General features: G+C 37.3%; 1 protein-coding gene across 1 annotated transcript in view; it reads left to right on the forward strand.

Moving 5' to 3' along the window:
- The window catches only part of ACBD3 (acyl-CoA binding domain containing 3), a 37,685-nt gene that overhangs the window by 10,954 nt on the left and 8,430 nt on the right, over window positions 1-18,301 (forward strand). Inside the window, exons 2-6 of the mRNA XM_055419784.2 lie at window positions 8,382-8,523; window positions 9,238-9,378; window positions 12,145-12,303; window positions 14,023-14,197; window positions 17,673-17,859. Of these exons, the coding sequence (XP_055275759.1) occupies window positions 8,382-8,523; window positions 9,238-9,378; window positions 12,145-12,303; window positions 14,023-14,197; window positions 17,673-17,859 (804 nt within the window). The remainder of the gene's footprint in view (window positions 1-8,381; window positions 8,524-9,237; window positions 9,379-12,144; window positions 12,304-14,022; window positions 14,198-17,672; window positions 17,860-18,301) is intronic.

Here is an 18,301-nt window from a genome sequence, read left to right on the forward strand (position 1 = left end):
TTCTGGAACTCTCTTGCTTTTTCAGTGATCCATCAGATGTTGGCGATTTGATCTCTGGTTCCTCTGCCTTTTCTAAATCCAGCTTGAATGTCTGGAAGTTCACGTGTTGCTGAAGCCTGGCTTGGAGAATTTTGAGCATGACTTTACTAGTGTGTGAGATGAGTGCAATTGTGTGGCAGTTTGAGCATTCTTTGGCATTGCCTTTCTTTGGGATTGGAATGAAAACTGACCTTTTCCAGTCCTGTGGCCACTTCTGAGTTTTCCAAATTTGCTGGCATATCGAGTGCAGCACTTTCACAGCGTCATCTTTCAGGATTTGAAATAGCTCAACTGGAATTCCATCACCTCCACTAGCTTTGTTCATAGTGATGCTTCCTAAGGCCCACTTGACTTCACATTCCAGGATATCTGGCTCTGTGAGTGATCACACCATCATGATTATCTTGGTCGTAAAGATATTTTTTGTACAGTTCTTCTGTGTATTCTTGCCTCTTCTTAATATCTTCTGCTTCTGTTAGGTCCCTACCATTTCTGTCCTTTATTGAGCTCATCTTTGCATGAAATGTTCCCTTGGTATCTCTAATTTTCTTGAAGAGATCTCTAGTCTTTCTCATTCTATTGTTTTCCTCTATTTCTTTGCGTTGATCGCTGAGGAAGGCTTTCTTATCTCTCCTTGCTATGCTTTGGAACTCTGCATTCAAGTGGGTATATCTTTCCTTTTCTCTTCTCTTCTTTTCACAGCTATTTGTAAGACCTCCTCAGACAGCCATTTTGCTTTTTTGCATTTCTTTTTCTTGGGGATGGTCTTGATTCCTGACTCTTGTACAGTGTCATGAACCTCCATCCATAGTTCATCAGGCACTCTGTCTATAAGATCTAGTCTGTTAAATCTATTTCTCACTTCCACTGTATAGTCATAAGGGATTTTCAGTAAAGGGTCAGATATAAATATTTTAGACCTTAAGGACCGTATGTGGTCTGTCTTCATATTCTTTGTTTTTTGTTTGTCTGTTTCTGCTTGTGAAAATTAAAAGATTTATTTTAAAAGATTAAAAAAAAATTCTTAGCTCCCAGGTCTTAAAAGACACTTGTGGCGGGGGTGGGGGGGCGTTGCTGGAGAATGATGGCTGAGTAAGTGGATGTTATCCAAACCAATGGGAAAAAGTTAAAGATAAATGAATTTCATCAACAGCTATGGGCAGAGTTGGTCTAGTTTGCCGGTATCTGCTTTAGTCTGTCTCCTTTAGGTAAAATAGATTTTAACGTGACTTTTGGTCTTCAGTTTTATTGAAAATAAACTTTTTTAATATAATTATTGCTGGACAGATGCTAACAGGTGATCCCTTTTGGTCCATTCGATTGAAAATGGCCAGCTTTGTACTCAGCTTCTCCAGGTAGTAGAAGTAGTCATTTTCCGCTTTTCATTGGTGTGTTTTCACACTCTTGCATCTGAACAATAGCTCTGCCGCTTCTTTCCAGCATAATTTATATTTGTCTTTTTGGTTGCCATAGAAGGTGGTTTTCCAAATTGATTGGATTAATTAACTCTATAAATGCAGGAACCGAGGGTGATGGCTCTCTTCCTTAATGGCAGGACTGAAAGAACTTTCCTTTAGGACTGTGGCCCTGGTTAAAGATTTTTGAGTTTGAACAAGACTTTTTCTGTCTATGCAATTACGGTAGTAGCTTCTTTTCCACTATGTTTAATGCCTTTAGAACCAAAAATAATTTAGGAAAAAGAATTCCCTGGCAGTCCAATGGTTAGGCTGTGGCGTTTTCACTGGTTAGGGAACTAAGATCTCACAAGCCTCAGGGCACAGTCAAATTTAAAATAAACGTAATAGTAAAATATAGTTAAAATGTAATTGAAGAGAAAATTATTTTCATCTAATGCAGAAAAACTAAATAAACCTTCCTAGTGTGTGAACTCGAGACATCTGAAGAGTGAAAGAGAAGTAATTTTTTTGTAACACTACAATAGTCTGCCTAATGATACTGATCTGGGGGGGGTTCACTTTCTGTTCTCTTTGAGGTTTAGAATGTCAGGATGATTTGGGTTGTCCTATACTAAAGGTGGTTTGGATTCTTGGTTTATCCTCCTGGGTTTTGTATAGTTCTCAGGAGAAAATAAATGCTCTGTTAATCTCATCCTAAAGGCTGAAAGATTCAGTTGCCTTCACTTTTTAAAAATGTTTGCTATAAAAGGAAAAAAGCATATGTGTATTTGATATAAAAGTACATATGCATATTGGAAATCAGAAAATAAAAGTGAGAGAAGAAAAAAAATCTGTAATCCGATCTTTTAGGAATAATTATTAGTATTAACTTTTGGTATGCTTCCCCCGTTGCTGGGCTTCCCTGGTGGCTTAGCATTTAAAAAAAAAAAGAATCTGCCACAGGAAACACAGGTTCGAGCCCTGGGTCAGGAAGATCCCCTGGAGAAGGGCATGGTAACCCATTCCAGTACTCTTGCCTGGAGCACCCCGTGGGCAAAGGAGCCTGGCAGGATACAGTCCATAGAGTCTCTAAGAGTTGGACATGACTGAAGCAACTTTGTAAATTTTGGAGACTAATCCCTTATCGGTCATATAGTTGCTTATAGTAGTCTCTTAGGATCCTTGGTATTTCTGTGGAGTCAGTTGTAACTTCTCCTTTTTCATTTCTAATTTTATTGATTTGAGTTCTCTCCTTTTTTTTCTTGATAAGTCTAGCTAAAGGTTTACCAATTTTGTTTGTCATTTCAGAGAATCAAATAGGGGGAAAAAAGAAAAATTAGCAAATGTATAAAGATTCTGTGGAAATGCCAGTAAAATTCATGAAAATGGATGTACTGTTTTATTCTCACAGAGATTGACCTTTACAGTCAGTTTCTTCTTTAGAGAGATTTCTTGGGCATGGTTTTGGTGTGGTGAGTGCCTGTTAACAAAGCTTGTGCTTAGCACTGGCATTCATGGTGGTGAGCAAATTTGAGTGCTTGACCAGAACTTATACTTAAAAACATAGTCCTCTTTTGAAAAATCCTTTGTGGATTGGCAGTATATTCTTAATCCTGTCTGGCATATAAAGGGCAGATATTAAAATGACATATAAATATCCTGAAACCCCCCTCCCTCTGTTGATGAGTCATCTTTTAGGGTCACGGTTAGACTGATACCCTGCTGAAAAATGGGTACAGTTTCCTTGTTGACTCACCCTCTCCTGTGGTCTGCTAATTCTAGTTTGCACTGCCAAATATTTGAAGTAAAGGAGCAGATTTATCACCTGGTAAGAAATGGACCCTCCCTCCATTAAAGTAACTTTATAGTAGTCATCTTTTAAAAAAAATACGTACTTTTAATTTTGATTTTATTTTTGGCTGTGCTGGGTCTTCTTTGCTTTTCTCTTTACAGAGAGCGAGAGCTACTCTCTAGTTGCTGTGCTCGAGCTTCTCATTGCAGTGGCTGCTGTTGTTGCAGAGCAGGGGGCCTAGGGCACGTGGGCTTCAGTAGTTGTGGCCCCTGGGCTCTAGAGCATGGGGTCTTAATAGTTGAGGCACACTCACTTAGTTGCTTAGCAGCGTTTGGCATCTTCCCAGATCAGGGATTGGACCCATGGCTCCTGCATTGGCGGGCAGATTCTTTACCATTGAGCCACCAGGGAAGCCCTAAAATATTTTTTTTTCATACCCACTAGTTTTATCTGTTAGCTTCAAATCATCTCCCTGAAGCAAATAAGAATTCGAGTGTGTATGTATTTGAAAATTGCTATATTACATGACTGATCAGAAAAGTGGTCTTCCAGTGAATAAAGTTTCCATTTGATGTTATCTTTATTGATTTTTATCTTTATTGAAGGGGTCAAAAAAACCACTTTAATAGAATTTAGGCTTTTTTTTTTTTTAAGGAGAAACAAAATCCTAGGGATCCTGATGGAACAAAGCAGGGAGTCTACCCTTGAGGGTATGCTGTCTACCCTTACTGTTTCTCAGGCTCACTATATTTTCTTTTTTTTTTTTTCCTCGAATCACCAGCAGCATATTTTTCTTTTATAAGGCTCAAGATAACATGAACTGTTAAGTTGGCACCTGTTTGGTTTATCTTTCATGTCATAAGCTAAGATCAGGGTTGGAGCTGTTTTTCAAATCATCACTTTTGGGGGATGTGAGAAGAAAGTTGTCTGGGCTATGTTTCTCTGAGACATAATTAGCATAAGAAAACTTTTGGTGACTAATACGTACAAAATTAAGGTAGATTCTAAAAGAAGCTTAAGAGCATCTTGAAAATTGAAAAAGGCTTTTGGTAAAAAGTTGCCACTATTTCACATTTTTTAACACTATTATCTTAGAATACAGAGTTCTGGCAGGCTAATTTTGTTAAAAAGAAAGATCTATATGTATAATCACCCATTTTTACATAGTTGTAAGCATAAAATTATTTTTTAGTATCTTTTTATTCTGCTTGTTTTCATTAATACATCATAAGTATTCTCTGAAATGATATATAGCCCTTATATTGTCATTTTAAATAGTTGTATAATCTATTCAGCGGATTACTATCATTTAAGTATTGTGTTATTGTTGAATAATTAGATTTTAAATAATGCAGCATTGAACAGGTGTGACACCGTTTTTCTTGTTAAGATAATTTTTCAAGGAAGTATTTAGAAAAGAATTAATTAGACTTGTTGGTTTTTACATGAGAGATAATGTAAAGATGTATTTTGGTTTTCTAAACTCATCTATTTTGCTCTATTTTTATTATATATTGCATTGAAATTAAACGTAACTACTGGTCAAACATAAACAGTTAGAACAAGTCATGTTATTACCTTTTTTATATTTTTTTCCTAAACTCTAAAATAATTGTTCCTTTATCTCAGTATAATTTTTAATAACTTGTTTGCAGTGTATTTATATCTGAAATATACACCTAGACACAATTATATACTGGATTGACAAGGTTACACATTTTTAATGGAGCTCAGTGGTTTGTAAACTCCAGGAGGGTGATGAATCCTGGTGTCTAGCACTATGATTTGCATTCAAGGGCCCAATAAATATTTACTAAGTGAATGAATGAATATACAGAAGGTCTTATAGGGTTCATAATTGAAACAGACTTCTAAGAGTTAGATTTTAAAATGGGAACTGCCTTTTATTTGGTATATATAGGCCTATGCATAATCCTGTTCTAAAAGCTTTAGAGGAAGTTCCTACTTCTGATACTAATTATTTAGTGATACTGTTTGCTCAGTAACAAAGACAGATGGCAGGTCCACAGGTTTCTGAATTGTTGCAATTTTTATTAAATATAAATAAGGTCAGTGCCACAGTTTTGTCTTTTTTCAAGTATTGATGACTTTTTATTGAAAAAAATTCAGATTGAAGTATCAGTTCAGTTCAGTCGCTCAGTCGTGGCCGACTCTTTGCGACCCCATGAACCACAGCACGCCAGGCCTCCCTGTCCATCACCAACTCCCGGAGTTCACTCAAACTCATGTCCATCGAGTCAGTGATGCCATCCAGCCATCTCATTCTCTGTCGTCCCCGTCTCCTCCCGCCCCCAATCACTCCCAGCATCAGAGTCTTTTCCAGTGAATCAACTCTTCACGTGAGGTGGCCAAAGTATTGGAGTTTCGGCTTTAGCAGCAGTCCTTCCAATGAACACCCAGGACTGATCTTTAGAATGGACTGGTTGGATCTCCTTGCAGTCCAAGGGACTCTCAAGAGTCTTCTCCAGCACCACAGTTCAAAAGCATCAATTCTTCGGCGATCAGCTTTCTTCACAGTCCAACTCTCACATCCATATATGACCACGGGAAAAACCATAGCCTTGACTAGACAGACCTTTGTTGGCAAAGTAATGTCTCTGCTTTTTAATATACTATCTAGGTTGGTCATAACTTTCCTTCCAAGGAGTAAGCGTCTTTTAATGGCTGCAATCAGCATCTGCAGTGATTTTCGAGCCCCCCAAAATAAAGTCTGACACTGTTTCCACTGTTTTTCCATCTATTTCCCATGAAGTGATGGGACCAGATGCCATGATCTTTGTTTTCTGAATGTTGAGCTTCAAGCCAACCTTTTCACTCTCCTCTTTCACTTTCATCAAGAGGCTTTTGAGTTCCTCTTCACTTTCTGCCATAAGGGTGGTGTCATCTGCATATCTGAGGTTATGGATATTTCTCCCGGCAATCTTGATTCCAGCTTGTGCTTCTTCCAGCCCAGCTTTCCTCATGATGTACTCTGCATATAAGCTAAATAAGCAGGGTGACAGTATACAACCTTGACGCACTCCTTTTCCTATTTGGAACCAGTCTGTTGTTCCATGAAGTATATGTGTATATAATTATATAGAAGTACATAGATGTAATTCTTTTCAGTCCCCACTCTCTTTAACAGTTTGGTTTGTTCTTCTGCATCTTTTCCTTTGAAAGATTAAAATATGTCTAGTTTTAAGGTCTCTGATCACTATTCCTCATCTTAGCCTTCTCCCACTTTCTCATTCTCATCTTTTTAGTGTGACTCCATCTAGACCTTTTTCTTTGCATTTACATGAGTGTAAATATACCCATAGAATATATATGAGGGTGTGCTACATGCTGTATTTCATCAATTCTAAGACTTACTATTCCGTACAGAAAGAAAAACTGCCAGTTAAAACTGTAAAATACAATAGATGTAAAAACTAATGTGATTTTAGAGATGTTAAAGTGTGGGTTGGGGAGTACTTAGAATTGAAGATAATGTATTTTGTGCTGTATGATTGTATATAGTTTTCTGAAGCTTACTTGTATATAGTTTTCTGCAGCTTGCTTTTTTCATTTAGCTGTATTTCCTTTGTGCTCAGTCACTCAGTTGTGTCTTGACTCTGCAGCCCCACGGACTCTAGCTCCACCAGGCTCCTGGGGTTCTCTAGGCAAGAATACTGGAGTGGGTTGCCATTTTCTACTCTAGATATTTCCTTTACTTACTTCATTTATTCCATAGACTGTGCCATATTATTTAGCTGTTTCCTTATTGATGAACTTTTAAGTTGTTCACAGTAATAAGAAAAGAGGACTGCAATGAAATTATTCCTGTGTCCACCTCCTTCTGTGTATTTGGGAATGCTTATCGAGAATAGATGATGAGAATTGGAATTATTGGACCATAGGGCATTTATATTTACAATTTTGGAATATATTGCCTGATTTCCCTGTAAGATAACTAACAATTTATACTTTCAACATTATTCTGTTGAGTGTGAGTACCTGTTGTGTTCTTACCAGCTCTTGATGACCTAACTTTTTTGACCTATCTGATGGCAGACAGCATCCTGAGTGTCTAATGGTTTCAGTTTCCATTTCCTTGACTAGTGAAATTGAATGTCTTGGGATGCTTATTGGCAACTTTTTTTTTTTTTCTCCTCTTAAGATTCCTTGAACAGGATTTGAACTATTCTTTAAACCATATTCTTCTCTTATCATGAGTAATTTTCTTTTGGTGACTGCTCTGTACATGGATAAAATTTGTAGGCAATAGACACTACTTTTTACCTCCTTTTTTGTTTTAAAATTTGTTAGTCTCTTATCATTAGAACCAACCAGTAACTAACACTTCCATTTATCAAAGAAGCAGGATTTCCTATTTTGTCAGCACCCAGTTTCATACTATGTTTAAGTGTTCCTAGTTGTAGTTAAGTCTCTGTGGGTCATACTGGCTTCACTGTAATTGCCCATTGGCAACCTGCCAGAGCAGAGGAAAGATCCAAAAGTTATTACCATTAATACTGTCCTATTACCTCTGAAGTAGAAAAGACTCTTTATTGATAAACAGACTAAGAGTTTAAATGGTCCTATAGCCAGGAAGTGTCTGAGATAAGATCTAAACCTAGGATGTCTGATTCCAAAGTCCTTTCCACCACATTGTACTGTTTCAATGGGTTGGATACATTTTGAATATAGCCTTTCAAATTATATGTAATCTCCTATGCATATATCTCTTATTTAAAATGCTTGATATAAAAATTTTGAACTTATTTTAAAAAACGATTGGTGAACATTTGTAATATTTGAAAAAGATGTTAAGTGGTACACTATTATGTGTGTGCCTTACTGTTGCTTGACATTGGTTTCTCTTTAGTATAAGTTTTTTTTTGATTGATTTACTCTTTGTAGTAGTTTTAACATAAATATTATTATTTAACTTTATTTTAAAAAATTAACTCAGCATGAAGTTTTTTTATCTTGGCTTTGATTATTAAAATTTAGTACTTGAAATAAAAATCTTCCTACAGTGGTTTTTATAGGCAATGTAAATTTCACAGGCAATTTGTGATATACCTTATACCACAATTTCAACATACAGTGCTGAAAATGTTGTATTTTGCCAGTGCTAATTGTTTTTGTGTTTATTTTTGTTATAGAAAAAGATGGCAAAGCATTTCATCCAACTTATGAAGAAAAACTGAAACTTGTGGCACTGCATAAGCAGGTTCTTATGGGCCCATATAATCCAGACACTTGTCCTGAGGTTGGATTCTTTGATGTGTTGGGGAATGACAGGAGGTAACAGTGTTTTATTGTGTAATGAATTTAATCAGTGAGTGCATGCTAAGTTGCTTCAGTTGTATCCGACTCTTTATGATCCTTTAGCCCGCCAGGCTCCTCTGTCCATGGATTTCTCCAGGCAAGAATATTGGAGTGGAGAGAAGGGTACAGAGTAAATTGGTTCAGATGTAAATAGCTGGCTCATTAGCTTTAGCATAAGAGCTAAGCAAACATTTTTGCTTGCAGCTTCTGGAGTCGTCAGATGTTTATCTGTTTTTGGTTTGGAGATGTTTATGGCTAAATATTGTGAAAGATGTTTACTCATCTGATTATGAACATAAGACAGCTTCATTTGATTCTTCCAAAATAATATTACAACAGCAATTTACAGTATAGTAGTTGATTCCCTTGTTGGGACACGTACAGAGTTGTGAAAGGAAAGAATATACTAAGCATTTTATTCAATTAAGGCTAAACTATAAGAAAAGTAGAACTTTGATACCCTTTTACTGATATGGAAATTATCAGCAATGCAGATAAATTATGGTGTAAGATTGGTTTGTATATAGGCTATCTAGTAAACAAGTCCATGCGTGTTGAAGTTTTGAATCTGTATGGTCAAGTCATTCTTCATTTTAGTTATAATTGAGACTTGTTTATATTTAGGTTTAAATGAAATCAAATTCTTACTCTTTTAAGAGTAGCAAGTAACTTTCTTGTTGCTCTTTACAGGAGAGAATGGGCAGCCCTGGGAAACATGTCTAAAGAGGATGCCATGGTAGAGTTCGTCAAACTCCTGAATAGGTGTTGCCATCTCTTTTCAACATATGTTGCATCCCACAAAATAGAGAAGGAAGAGCAAGAAAAAAAAAGGTGAAGTTTGAGAGCACAGCATACTTGATCCTTGTGCAGCCTATCTACTGCATAGTATCCTGATGCTTTTGCTTTATGGAGTGTCTGTTCTCAATCAGCTGTGTTAACTTCCATTGGATCCCCACATCTTATGGCAGTTGCTCAAAACTTTCTGATGTGAGCAGGTGCTTTTATTATGAGTTTTGAGGGGAGAGGGTTTACTGCTTCCGTCTGGCTATACCTTTAAAAGGAACCACCCATTCATCACGGCAGCATTCCTTTTGTGTTACTGCACTAAGTTTCTGAGCAAACACAGTAAGCACAGCCACCCCTCCTCCTTACCCTCTGGTCTCTCACACCCTTCGATGCTGCCTGTCTTGTTTTTCTAGAATATTCATATTCTGTATCCTGGTTATCAGCTATACTACATGGTATGCCTTATGTAGGCATTACATATTGGCTGTGGCTTCCAGGTAGCTCATTAATTACTTCCAGAGATTGCAGGGGGTGCTATTGAATGTGATGTTTATGCTTATGGTATTTTCTGTCATGATTGTGAATTCAACAGAATTATAGTTAATACTTTATTTATCTAGAGGTTATATTTTCAAGAACAATCTGAAATTTCTAGGTAATGAAAATAATGCTATAAAGGCATCTGAAACAGTTCTTTGCTCAAAAAGAAAAAATTTTGAAAAGGTGAAATTATAAAGTTTCCTGAAAAATGGCAGAAAGTCATAGAATAAAATGGTGAATATGTTGTTCCAAAAGTTCATGATTAAAAGGAAAAAAGGAGGTGCCATTTTATAACAGTCACTGTGAGAACATCCTGAAATGAACATTTTCACATACTGTTGTTTGTAGTGAGTGTAAATATTTACAAATAATTGCAAATAATTACAAACTTTTTAGGGGACAGTTTTGTAGAATTTATTAAAAGTTCAAATGCTACCCCGCAATCCCACTTAAACCCATTCTACAGAAATACCACAATATGTTTGCAGAGACTTATCTTCAAGGGCTTCCCTGGTTACTCAGACAGTGAAGACTCTGCCTGAAGTGCAGGAAACTTGGGTTTGATCCCTGGCTTGGGAAGATTCCCCTGAAGAAGGAAATGGCAGTCCCCTCCGGTAGTCTTGCCTGGAAAATCCCATGGTCAGAGGAGCCTGGCGGACTACAATCCATGGAGTTGGAGAGAGTTGGACACGACTGAGCAACTAACAGTTTCACTTCATTTTCGAGAATGTTCATTGTAATTCTATGGATAACAACAGCAAAAAAACAAAAATTGCTAGCAGTCAGCATCTGTAATGACAGAATGGTTAGATAAATTAAGTTACCTTTCAAGAAAAATTCTATAAAGCTGATTTTCCCTCAAATTATGTTTTACTTACTTTAGAAACAGTCGGTTCCCTGATTTCCCACCTTATCCTGGAAATAACATATTAGAAGGGAAAATAGCCTGACAGTGAAGGAAAAGACAGAAACCGCAAAAAATAATTGTAAGAATTATAAAAATATGGCAGTCAGGGGTCATTTAATGTGAAAGTAAACTATCATTGTATTATAACACGTACTATATTTATGTTTGGAGTTCTGACTCCTTAGTTTTCAATAGAGCACTGGGTATAGTTTGTTTGTCTTTAAAAGGATAGAACATATCCTAATATATTTCCAGAAAATATTTATCCGAAGGAATGTAGTTGTTATCCAAAGGAAAAGTTTTCTTATTAGAATGGAAGGAGATTCCTTTACTGGAGACTTGATCTATGTGCTGCAGTCCATTGTGTAGTGATTTTGGATCATTGAGGTGTAGCTGTGTCTTTGAAAGGAGTATACATTGCTTTTCAAGTTCTTTTATAATGATAAATTGAATATTTAGGTTACTACTGAACATATAAAACGGTGTTTTTCCTTTTAAAAATATACTCTTGTCATGCGATGAAGTCCATGTCGAATTCTTTTAAAGCATTTAAGACAAGACTTCCTCTATCCTGTCACATATTGAAATTAGGTCATGTTCCTGCTGTATTTTGAGTCTTGGTTGGTTGTGACTCAGGTGGGTTAATCACTTACAGGAGTTTGGGGGGTCAGTGGGGTCACCCAGACCCTTCTTGTGGTAGGTCCATGGAGTGGTGTCTTCCCTGAGAACCTGGGGAGTCTGCTCTTTCATCAGATCTTCAGCCGCCCTGTCTTCCTCCTCACTCTGTGGCCTGTGTGGCATTCATTCCTCGTGCATCTTTTCTCTTGAGAAAGGGGTTGCAGGCGTGGGTGAGAGCTGGGTAAAAATCTAGCTGCTCCCAGATGTCCAACTGTTCTTTTCTTTAAAATTTCAGAAATTATACATGAATATATAAACCCTGAGACCACAGTTGTGTGAGACAGGTAGTCTCTGCCCTAGGTAGCATGTACTTCAATGAGTAAGGCAGATAGGTTGCTTCATTTATCACATAAATTTATTTGCAACGACAGCAGGTACTATGAAGGAAAAGCTTGTGATGCTCTGAGCATATCTTAGACGGGAGCCTTCAAGGTAGTGTAATGGTTTAAGTGGTAGCTTACTGATAGACCCTTTTTCTGTTGCCGTTCTTGTTGTGATCTGTATAGTTAGAGAGTGGTTCCATATGATAAATTTCTCCTCTTGGAAATGTTCATTTCAAATTGTGATAAAATTATCACATGCTTTTCCAAGAAGCCTGGGTCAGTCTTCACTGGGAAAGAGTCTTAAATTAATTTTAAATAGGATTCTCTGTTTAGGGTTCATTCTCTCTGTCCTTTACCTCTTAGGAAGGAGGAGGAGGAGCGAAGGCGGCGTGAAGAGGAAGAACGAGAACGTCTGCAAAAGGAGGAAGAGAAACGTAGGCGAGAAGAAGAAGAAAGGCTTAGACGGGAGGAGGAGGAGAGGAGGCGGATAGAAGAAGAGAGGCTTCGGCTGGAGCAGCAGAAGTACGCTTGTTGTGTATTGTTTAAGAATGGGAAATGGACCACCACACTGCTGTGCTTGACCGTGTGCCTTGTGTGCCTTGGAATAATTCTCTGTTTGTTCGACTGGGAGGTAGATCAGCATTAGCTATTGCCATTTGTACCAGTGATGTGTTACCAAGGTGAGGGCCTCACCTTAAGCATCATTTGGTTGCAAAAAGAAGAAAGATGTGGGATTTGCTCCCAGAACCCAGACGCTAGAAGAGGAGCTGAGGTGGCTTGCTTGCTCTCGGTCTCTGGGTCCATAATGATCTCCTGTCCTTTCTTCTCTCAGCTGTGTCTCTGATGCAGTCTTCCTCTTCTCTACGAATTGTCACTGTGCTTTGCCGTATGCAAGGCTGTCTCAGCCTGGATTTATGTGGTCTTTCTTTTCATGCATCTGACAGAGACTGGCTAGAGTACGAGAAACCCGGTTAAAAATTCCCAGGCCAGAGAATCTCCTGGTTCAGCCTATGTCAGATGTCTATTCCTAGTCCCCCAGAATGGGACCTGGGAGTTGAAGCGATTTCTTATTCAGTAAGGGCTGTGAGAGCCACTGTCCCAGAATGGATTAGTTCAAGAGGGAGCTGTGGGAATGAGGAGGAAGGGATTAATGCCCATAAAACAAAGAGAAGGCCTACAGTTCTAGAGGTGGCATAACATGTAGATTAAACCAGACAACTTGCAAGTCCTTTGTGTTCTCCCCATTGTTTGTGAATACTTCCTCAGAAAAGCTTCAGACTTACTCAGGGTCTGTGTCTACCTTGGAGAGAGGCTATGAATACTACTCTGTTTTGGGGGAGAGGGGTGCCCTAGTTGGACCCAGTATCATGTTCTGTTTAGGACTTTGTGAAATTTAGCTTTATTACCACCTATTAACAGATGACTTAGAGGGTGTTACTGTTGGTCACGTGACTGAATTAAAGGTTCCTCTATGTGGGAAAAAAAGGAATAGTAATAGTTGACAGAAATCAGTATCTCTAGACCAAGTGTACCCAGATATTGTCTTCAGTGTTCCTGTTTAAGACTGGCTTTACATTAAATGCCAAGGTGCTCAGATTTCCACTGGCTTTATTTGTACTTACAGAGCCACCTGTAACATCTTTTAGCTATTATTCAGCCTTTTACTACTTTACATATATTTATGTAGAAAAACCATAAATATCTCATCAGCCAGCAGTTAAATATCTCATCTCTATAATAAATGACAATCCATTTTTCTTACAGCAAAAACTATAGGCTGGAGCCAGACTACCTAGACTTGAATCCTGGCTCTGGCGTCTACTCACAGTGTCATCTTGGGCAAGTCACTGAAATCCTTCATTTTCTGCTTTGTGAAGCCCCACCTCACAGAGTGGTTGTGAGAACTAGGTGGGTTAGTACATAGAAGCACCCTGAAAAAACTGCGGCACATTGTAAGGGCACAATAAATGGTGATGACAATGGCAGTGACAGTGATATGCTTATTATTCTCCTTTTCCATCTCAAGTTGGCCTTGAAAAACCTAAGTGAAAAATTAGAAGCCAAGTTTATTTTCTTAAATCTTTCTCTGGACCTTGGACACATGCTGCTTGGTATACATTACTACCTTAATCATTTTTAACTGGTAGTCGTTTTATAACGAAATAACAAAGACATTTTATTTTGTCACGAACAAGTCAATCTCCTGTAGTCAGACTAGTGTATATTTTTTAATGTTTTTAGGCAGCAGATAATGGCAGCTTTAAACTCCCAGACTGCCGTGCAGTTCCAGCAGTATGCAGCCCAGCAGTATCCAGGGAACTACGAACAGCAGCAGATTCTCATCCGCCAGTTGCAGGAGCAACACTATCAGCAGTACATGCAGCAGTTGTATCAAGTCCAGCTTGCACAGCAACAGGTACGATAGCTAACACCCACATTCAGCCTTAGAAAGGGTTTTTAGTTTCATTGAAACGAAAGTTCTTTTTTTAACAGTTGCTGATGACTTTTGCATTAGTTAGCCTCTCAGGTATAAAATAACTTTTAGGTGACCTTTATTAAAAGAGATTTTTAATATCGCAGTGGCAGTTATGAAAGAAGGGTATATAATTTCGAAGCAAGATGATGTGGCCTCTATTATATTGTCATAAGTGTATTTGGAATTTGTATGGACCTAGTGTTATCCCAGTGAGTCTGACATAGCTATAAATGTGGTCCCAGAACCATGGAGACTTGGGTGATTAGTGTTAGTTCAAGGACAGCATTCAGGCCAACTGCTGTCATAGTCCTGGCCAGCTTCTATTCAGAGGACCCACAGTCCCTAAGGCAGAGCTTGGCTGGGTTCGTCTTGCCCTTTTTGTTGGGTGCAGTAGCAGCACTGCCCGCCTGCAGCACGTTGGCAGTCCTCCTTGGCTTCCTGCCCCACAGTCTTGCTTCCACTCAGGAATAGGTGGTTGAGGGGAAGGACACGGCACTGGAGGTCACATACCACTTGGATTCTGTCCTAGCTTTGCCATTATCTTGTTTGATCTCAGTCTAGTACCTATTGTTCTGATATTTATGCCTTTCCTCCAAACCAGTAAGCATGGGATATGAAATCCTATTATATAGTCTTGTTAACCTCACAGGTTAACAAGGTTAACAAGGACTATCAGCAATGAAATGAGAAAATAGTTACTCTGTGAAAGTATTTGATACATAGGGAAGATAACTCATTTTACATTAATTTTTTTACATCTTGCAGAGGCATAAAATGCCTCCTTAAAGTTAACCTTTAACTTTAAGTTTTACTTTAAGGTAAGTTTTCTTATTTAATTTTCAGTTACAAAACAGGTAATTGTCAAATATCTGAGTGAAGAAAAGTGTTGTGAGGAAATTCCCTGGTAATCCAGTGGTTAGAACTCGGCGCTTTCACTGCTAGTAGCCTGGGTTCCATCTCTAGTCAGGGAACAGAGATTCCCACAAGTCGCCTGACTTGTCAGTGAGGCCAAAGTAAAAACCAAAACACAAACTATGTTTCTCTATAAATTTAATAAAATGCCTTAAAATTTTAAAAAGGAAAAGTGTTGTCTTTTAGTTGCCCCACATTTCTTGTTAGGTGAAGTAATCTTTGTTATTTTGCCACACTCTTTAAAATTTCTTGAAAATTCATATCCTTACCTAAAATTTGTTTTCGCCTGAGTCTAGCGTTAGTGAAGCAGCTAAGAGGCACTGCAGGTTTTGTATAATCCATGAGAAGAGGCAAAAGATGTCAAACCAGAGTTACAAGATAGTAAGTGGTATTTTTGAGGGTTTTCTGTCCTCCAGAGACTGTTTATACTTTAGCATAGCACTCCCTTTTCCTGCTTCTTTGATGGTATTGAGATAATTTCTTAATAGGCTAGCTCATACACACTGTCCTGCTTACTTAGTGAAAACAAAGTCAGTCAAATAGGGTAAAACCAAAAATCTTTGAAATAGAATTGGAAAGCCATAGTTGAGATTGCAGTGATCAGACTCAGTTTATCAGATTAATTGATTGTCTCTGATAAGAGAGAATGAGAGGAACTGGGGAAGGAACAAAGGGAACCTCAGCCCCATAAAGTATTAATTTTTATATAAATACTGAGTAGAATGACAAAAAATGGGAACACTTGTTAATTTGGGGTGTGGTTACACAAGTGTTTTATTGTTCCTGTGTTTTATTGTTCCTGTGCCTTTAAAAACTTTCTGGAGTATAGAAGAGAGATTATGTAAATAAATAATTGTGATTTTTATGTATAATAGATGTATACTCATATTCAGTGGGATCACAGGGTAGCGAGTTGTTCATTCTGCTAGAGAGTTTCAACAGAAGCCTAAAGTGAAGAGGGACCATTTGAGCTGACCAATTGATCATCAACAAGTTCCTTTTTTTTTTTGGCTTTCCTGTTATGCAGTGAAATGTTCTGAGTGTGCTGACTTGTTTTGGTTGTATGCCTTTTTTCTGGAAGCTGGTACTCTTAGAAAACTGATGTGGAAATACTGAGAATCTAGCCTTTGGAAGAAGGTATTTTAAAATCTTAAGTGTTTTGCTAACCAGCACTAGCAGCAGAGAGAGGTGTTGCTGCTTAAGCAACTGATTTGTAAATGATCAGTAATGTAATGATTTCATTAAATGAAATCAGATAGGCCAAAATATATCTTTTAAAGTTACTTAAATGCCCTAATATGCATAACAGTAGATTGGGTAAATTTCCTGTTTTCACAATAGCATATTCTATTGCAATGCAAACAAACAAAATACAGTTATATACTTGTGACTTTATAGATAAACCTCTCAAAGAAATGGTGAGTAAAAGAAGCCAGACACAAAAAAGAGCATATAATATACAATTTCATTTATATTAAAGTTCAAAGACAGGCAGAGCCAAACCTGTAATTTTACAGGTTAGTTTCATCATTGCCCTTGAAGGGCTTTCTGGAAAGGAGCACGGGGAAGGGTTCTGGAGTGCAGGTGGTGGCTCAATCTGGGTGTTGGTTTTATGTGTATGTTTGTCTAATGAAAATTGATCAAGCTGTACATTTGTTATTTGCATATTTCCTGTATGTTTGTTATAGTTAAAGTTTCCCCAAAAGTTATTTAAGTAAAACTTAGGCATTTCTCATAGTGTTGATACTAATATTTATTCATTTTAATTTGAGAGGAATGTCCTAAAGTAGTTGTCCTTTAGATTTAAGCTGTTTTTATTTTCCATTTTTCAGAGGACTTTTTAATTTTATGTTTATGAAAATACATACTTTAATCATAATTATGTAAAGTGATACTTTTTTTTAAGAAATTATTTTGACCTCAAACTCCATTTTATAAGCCTATTTAATTTTTAGGTCAATATTTTTTTTTACTTGATTAGCAGTTTTTAGTTTGTGATAATTTTTCTTTGTATAAAGAAGAATTAATTATTTTTGTCCATATTTGATTTGTTGGTTACATTTGAGGCCATTATCAGGTTTCACCATTTACAGCTTCTGCCTTTGTGAATTTTCTTTTGTTACCATTTATTTCTACCAAGTTTAATTTTTCTGATGAAAATTTTATGTATCTGAATTTTATCAAGATTTTTTTCTATCAGTTTTAAGAACAGATGTTTCCGTGTTCAGTTTTTATCTATAATAATTTTATTTGGGATGATTATTTCTACCTATAATTTTTCCTAGTTTATCTAGTGATCCTCAAGTCACAAGAATGTGGTCCTCAGAATATTATTATACTAATATTAATTATAGATAGGATAAAAACTGATAAAGTGTATTAGTAATTTCTTGGAGCTACTTGATGAGGCAAAAATTCTGATGGGATCAGAATGCATCTCAGGGTAAATGTCCCATTTTTAGCCTTCCTGGTCAGTGTGTCTTCACTTTTTCTTGACTTATAGGCAGCATTACAGAAACAACAGGAAGTAGCAGTAACTGGGGCTTCCTCACCTACATCATCAAAAGTGAATGCAACTACACCAAGTGATATGATGTCAGTTAATGGACAGGCCAAAACCCACACTGACAACACTGAAAAAGAGATTGAACCAGAAGCTGCCGAAGAAGCCCTGGAGAATGGACCAAAAGGTATGGCTGTTGTATGTGCACTTCCATCCATATACTATAATTCAGACTCATAAAAAGCAAAAATCAGATTAATTAGCTTTTGAGAGCAATTACAGTTTGGTAATTGACCACGACTGGTCAGAGATGGCGGTAGTGTGGTTCATAAGAAAGTTGGTTTCCTTGTCTTTTTAAAACAAGTAATAGAATAGTTGCAGAAAAGACCTTGAAATACCTCGATTCATTCCTCTCTTCCCCTTTTTTTCCTATTAAGAGTTTGCCAGTATTTTCAATTAAATCTTTTGTCAAAGGCTCTGAATAACTCTGGAAAACCTATTGGGTGCACATAGATATTTCTCAGTAACAAGACATTACCCATTTTTCCTCAGTTGCTAGCAGTTCCATTCCTATTCAGGTTTTTCTCTGAGTTTTCTTAGAGTAACCCCTCCCTTAGAGCTTTGGTTTA

This window comes from Moschus berezovskii, chromosome 17, assembly GCF_049115385.1.
Source record: "Moschus berezovskii isolate FMDL1 chromosome 17, NW_MosBer_1.0, whole genome shotgun sequence".
Classification (NCBI taxonomy): domain Eukaryota; kingdom Metazoa; phylum Chordata; class Mammalia; order Artiodactyla; family Moschidae; genus Moschus; species Moschus berezovskii.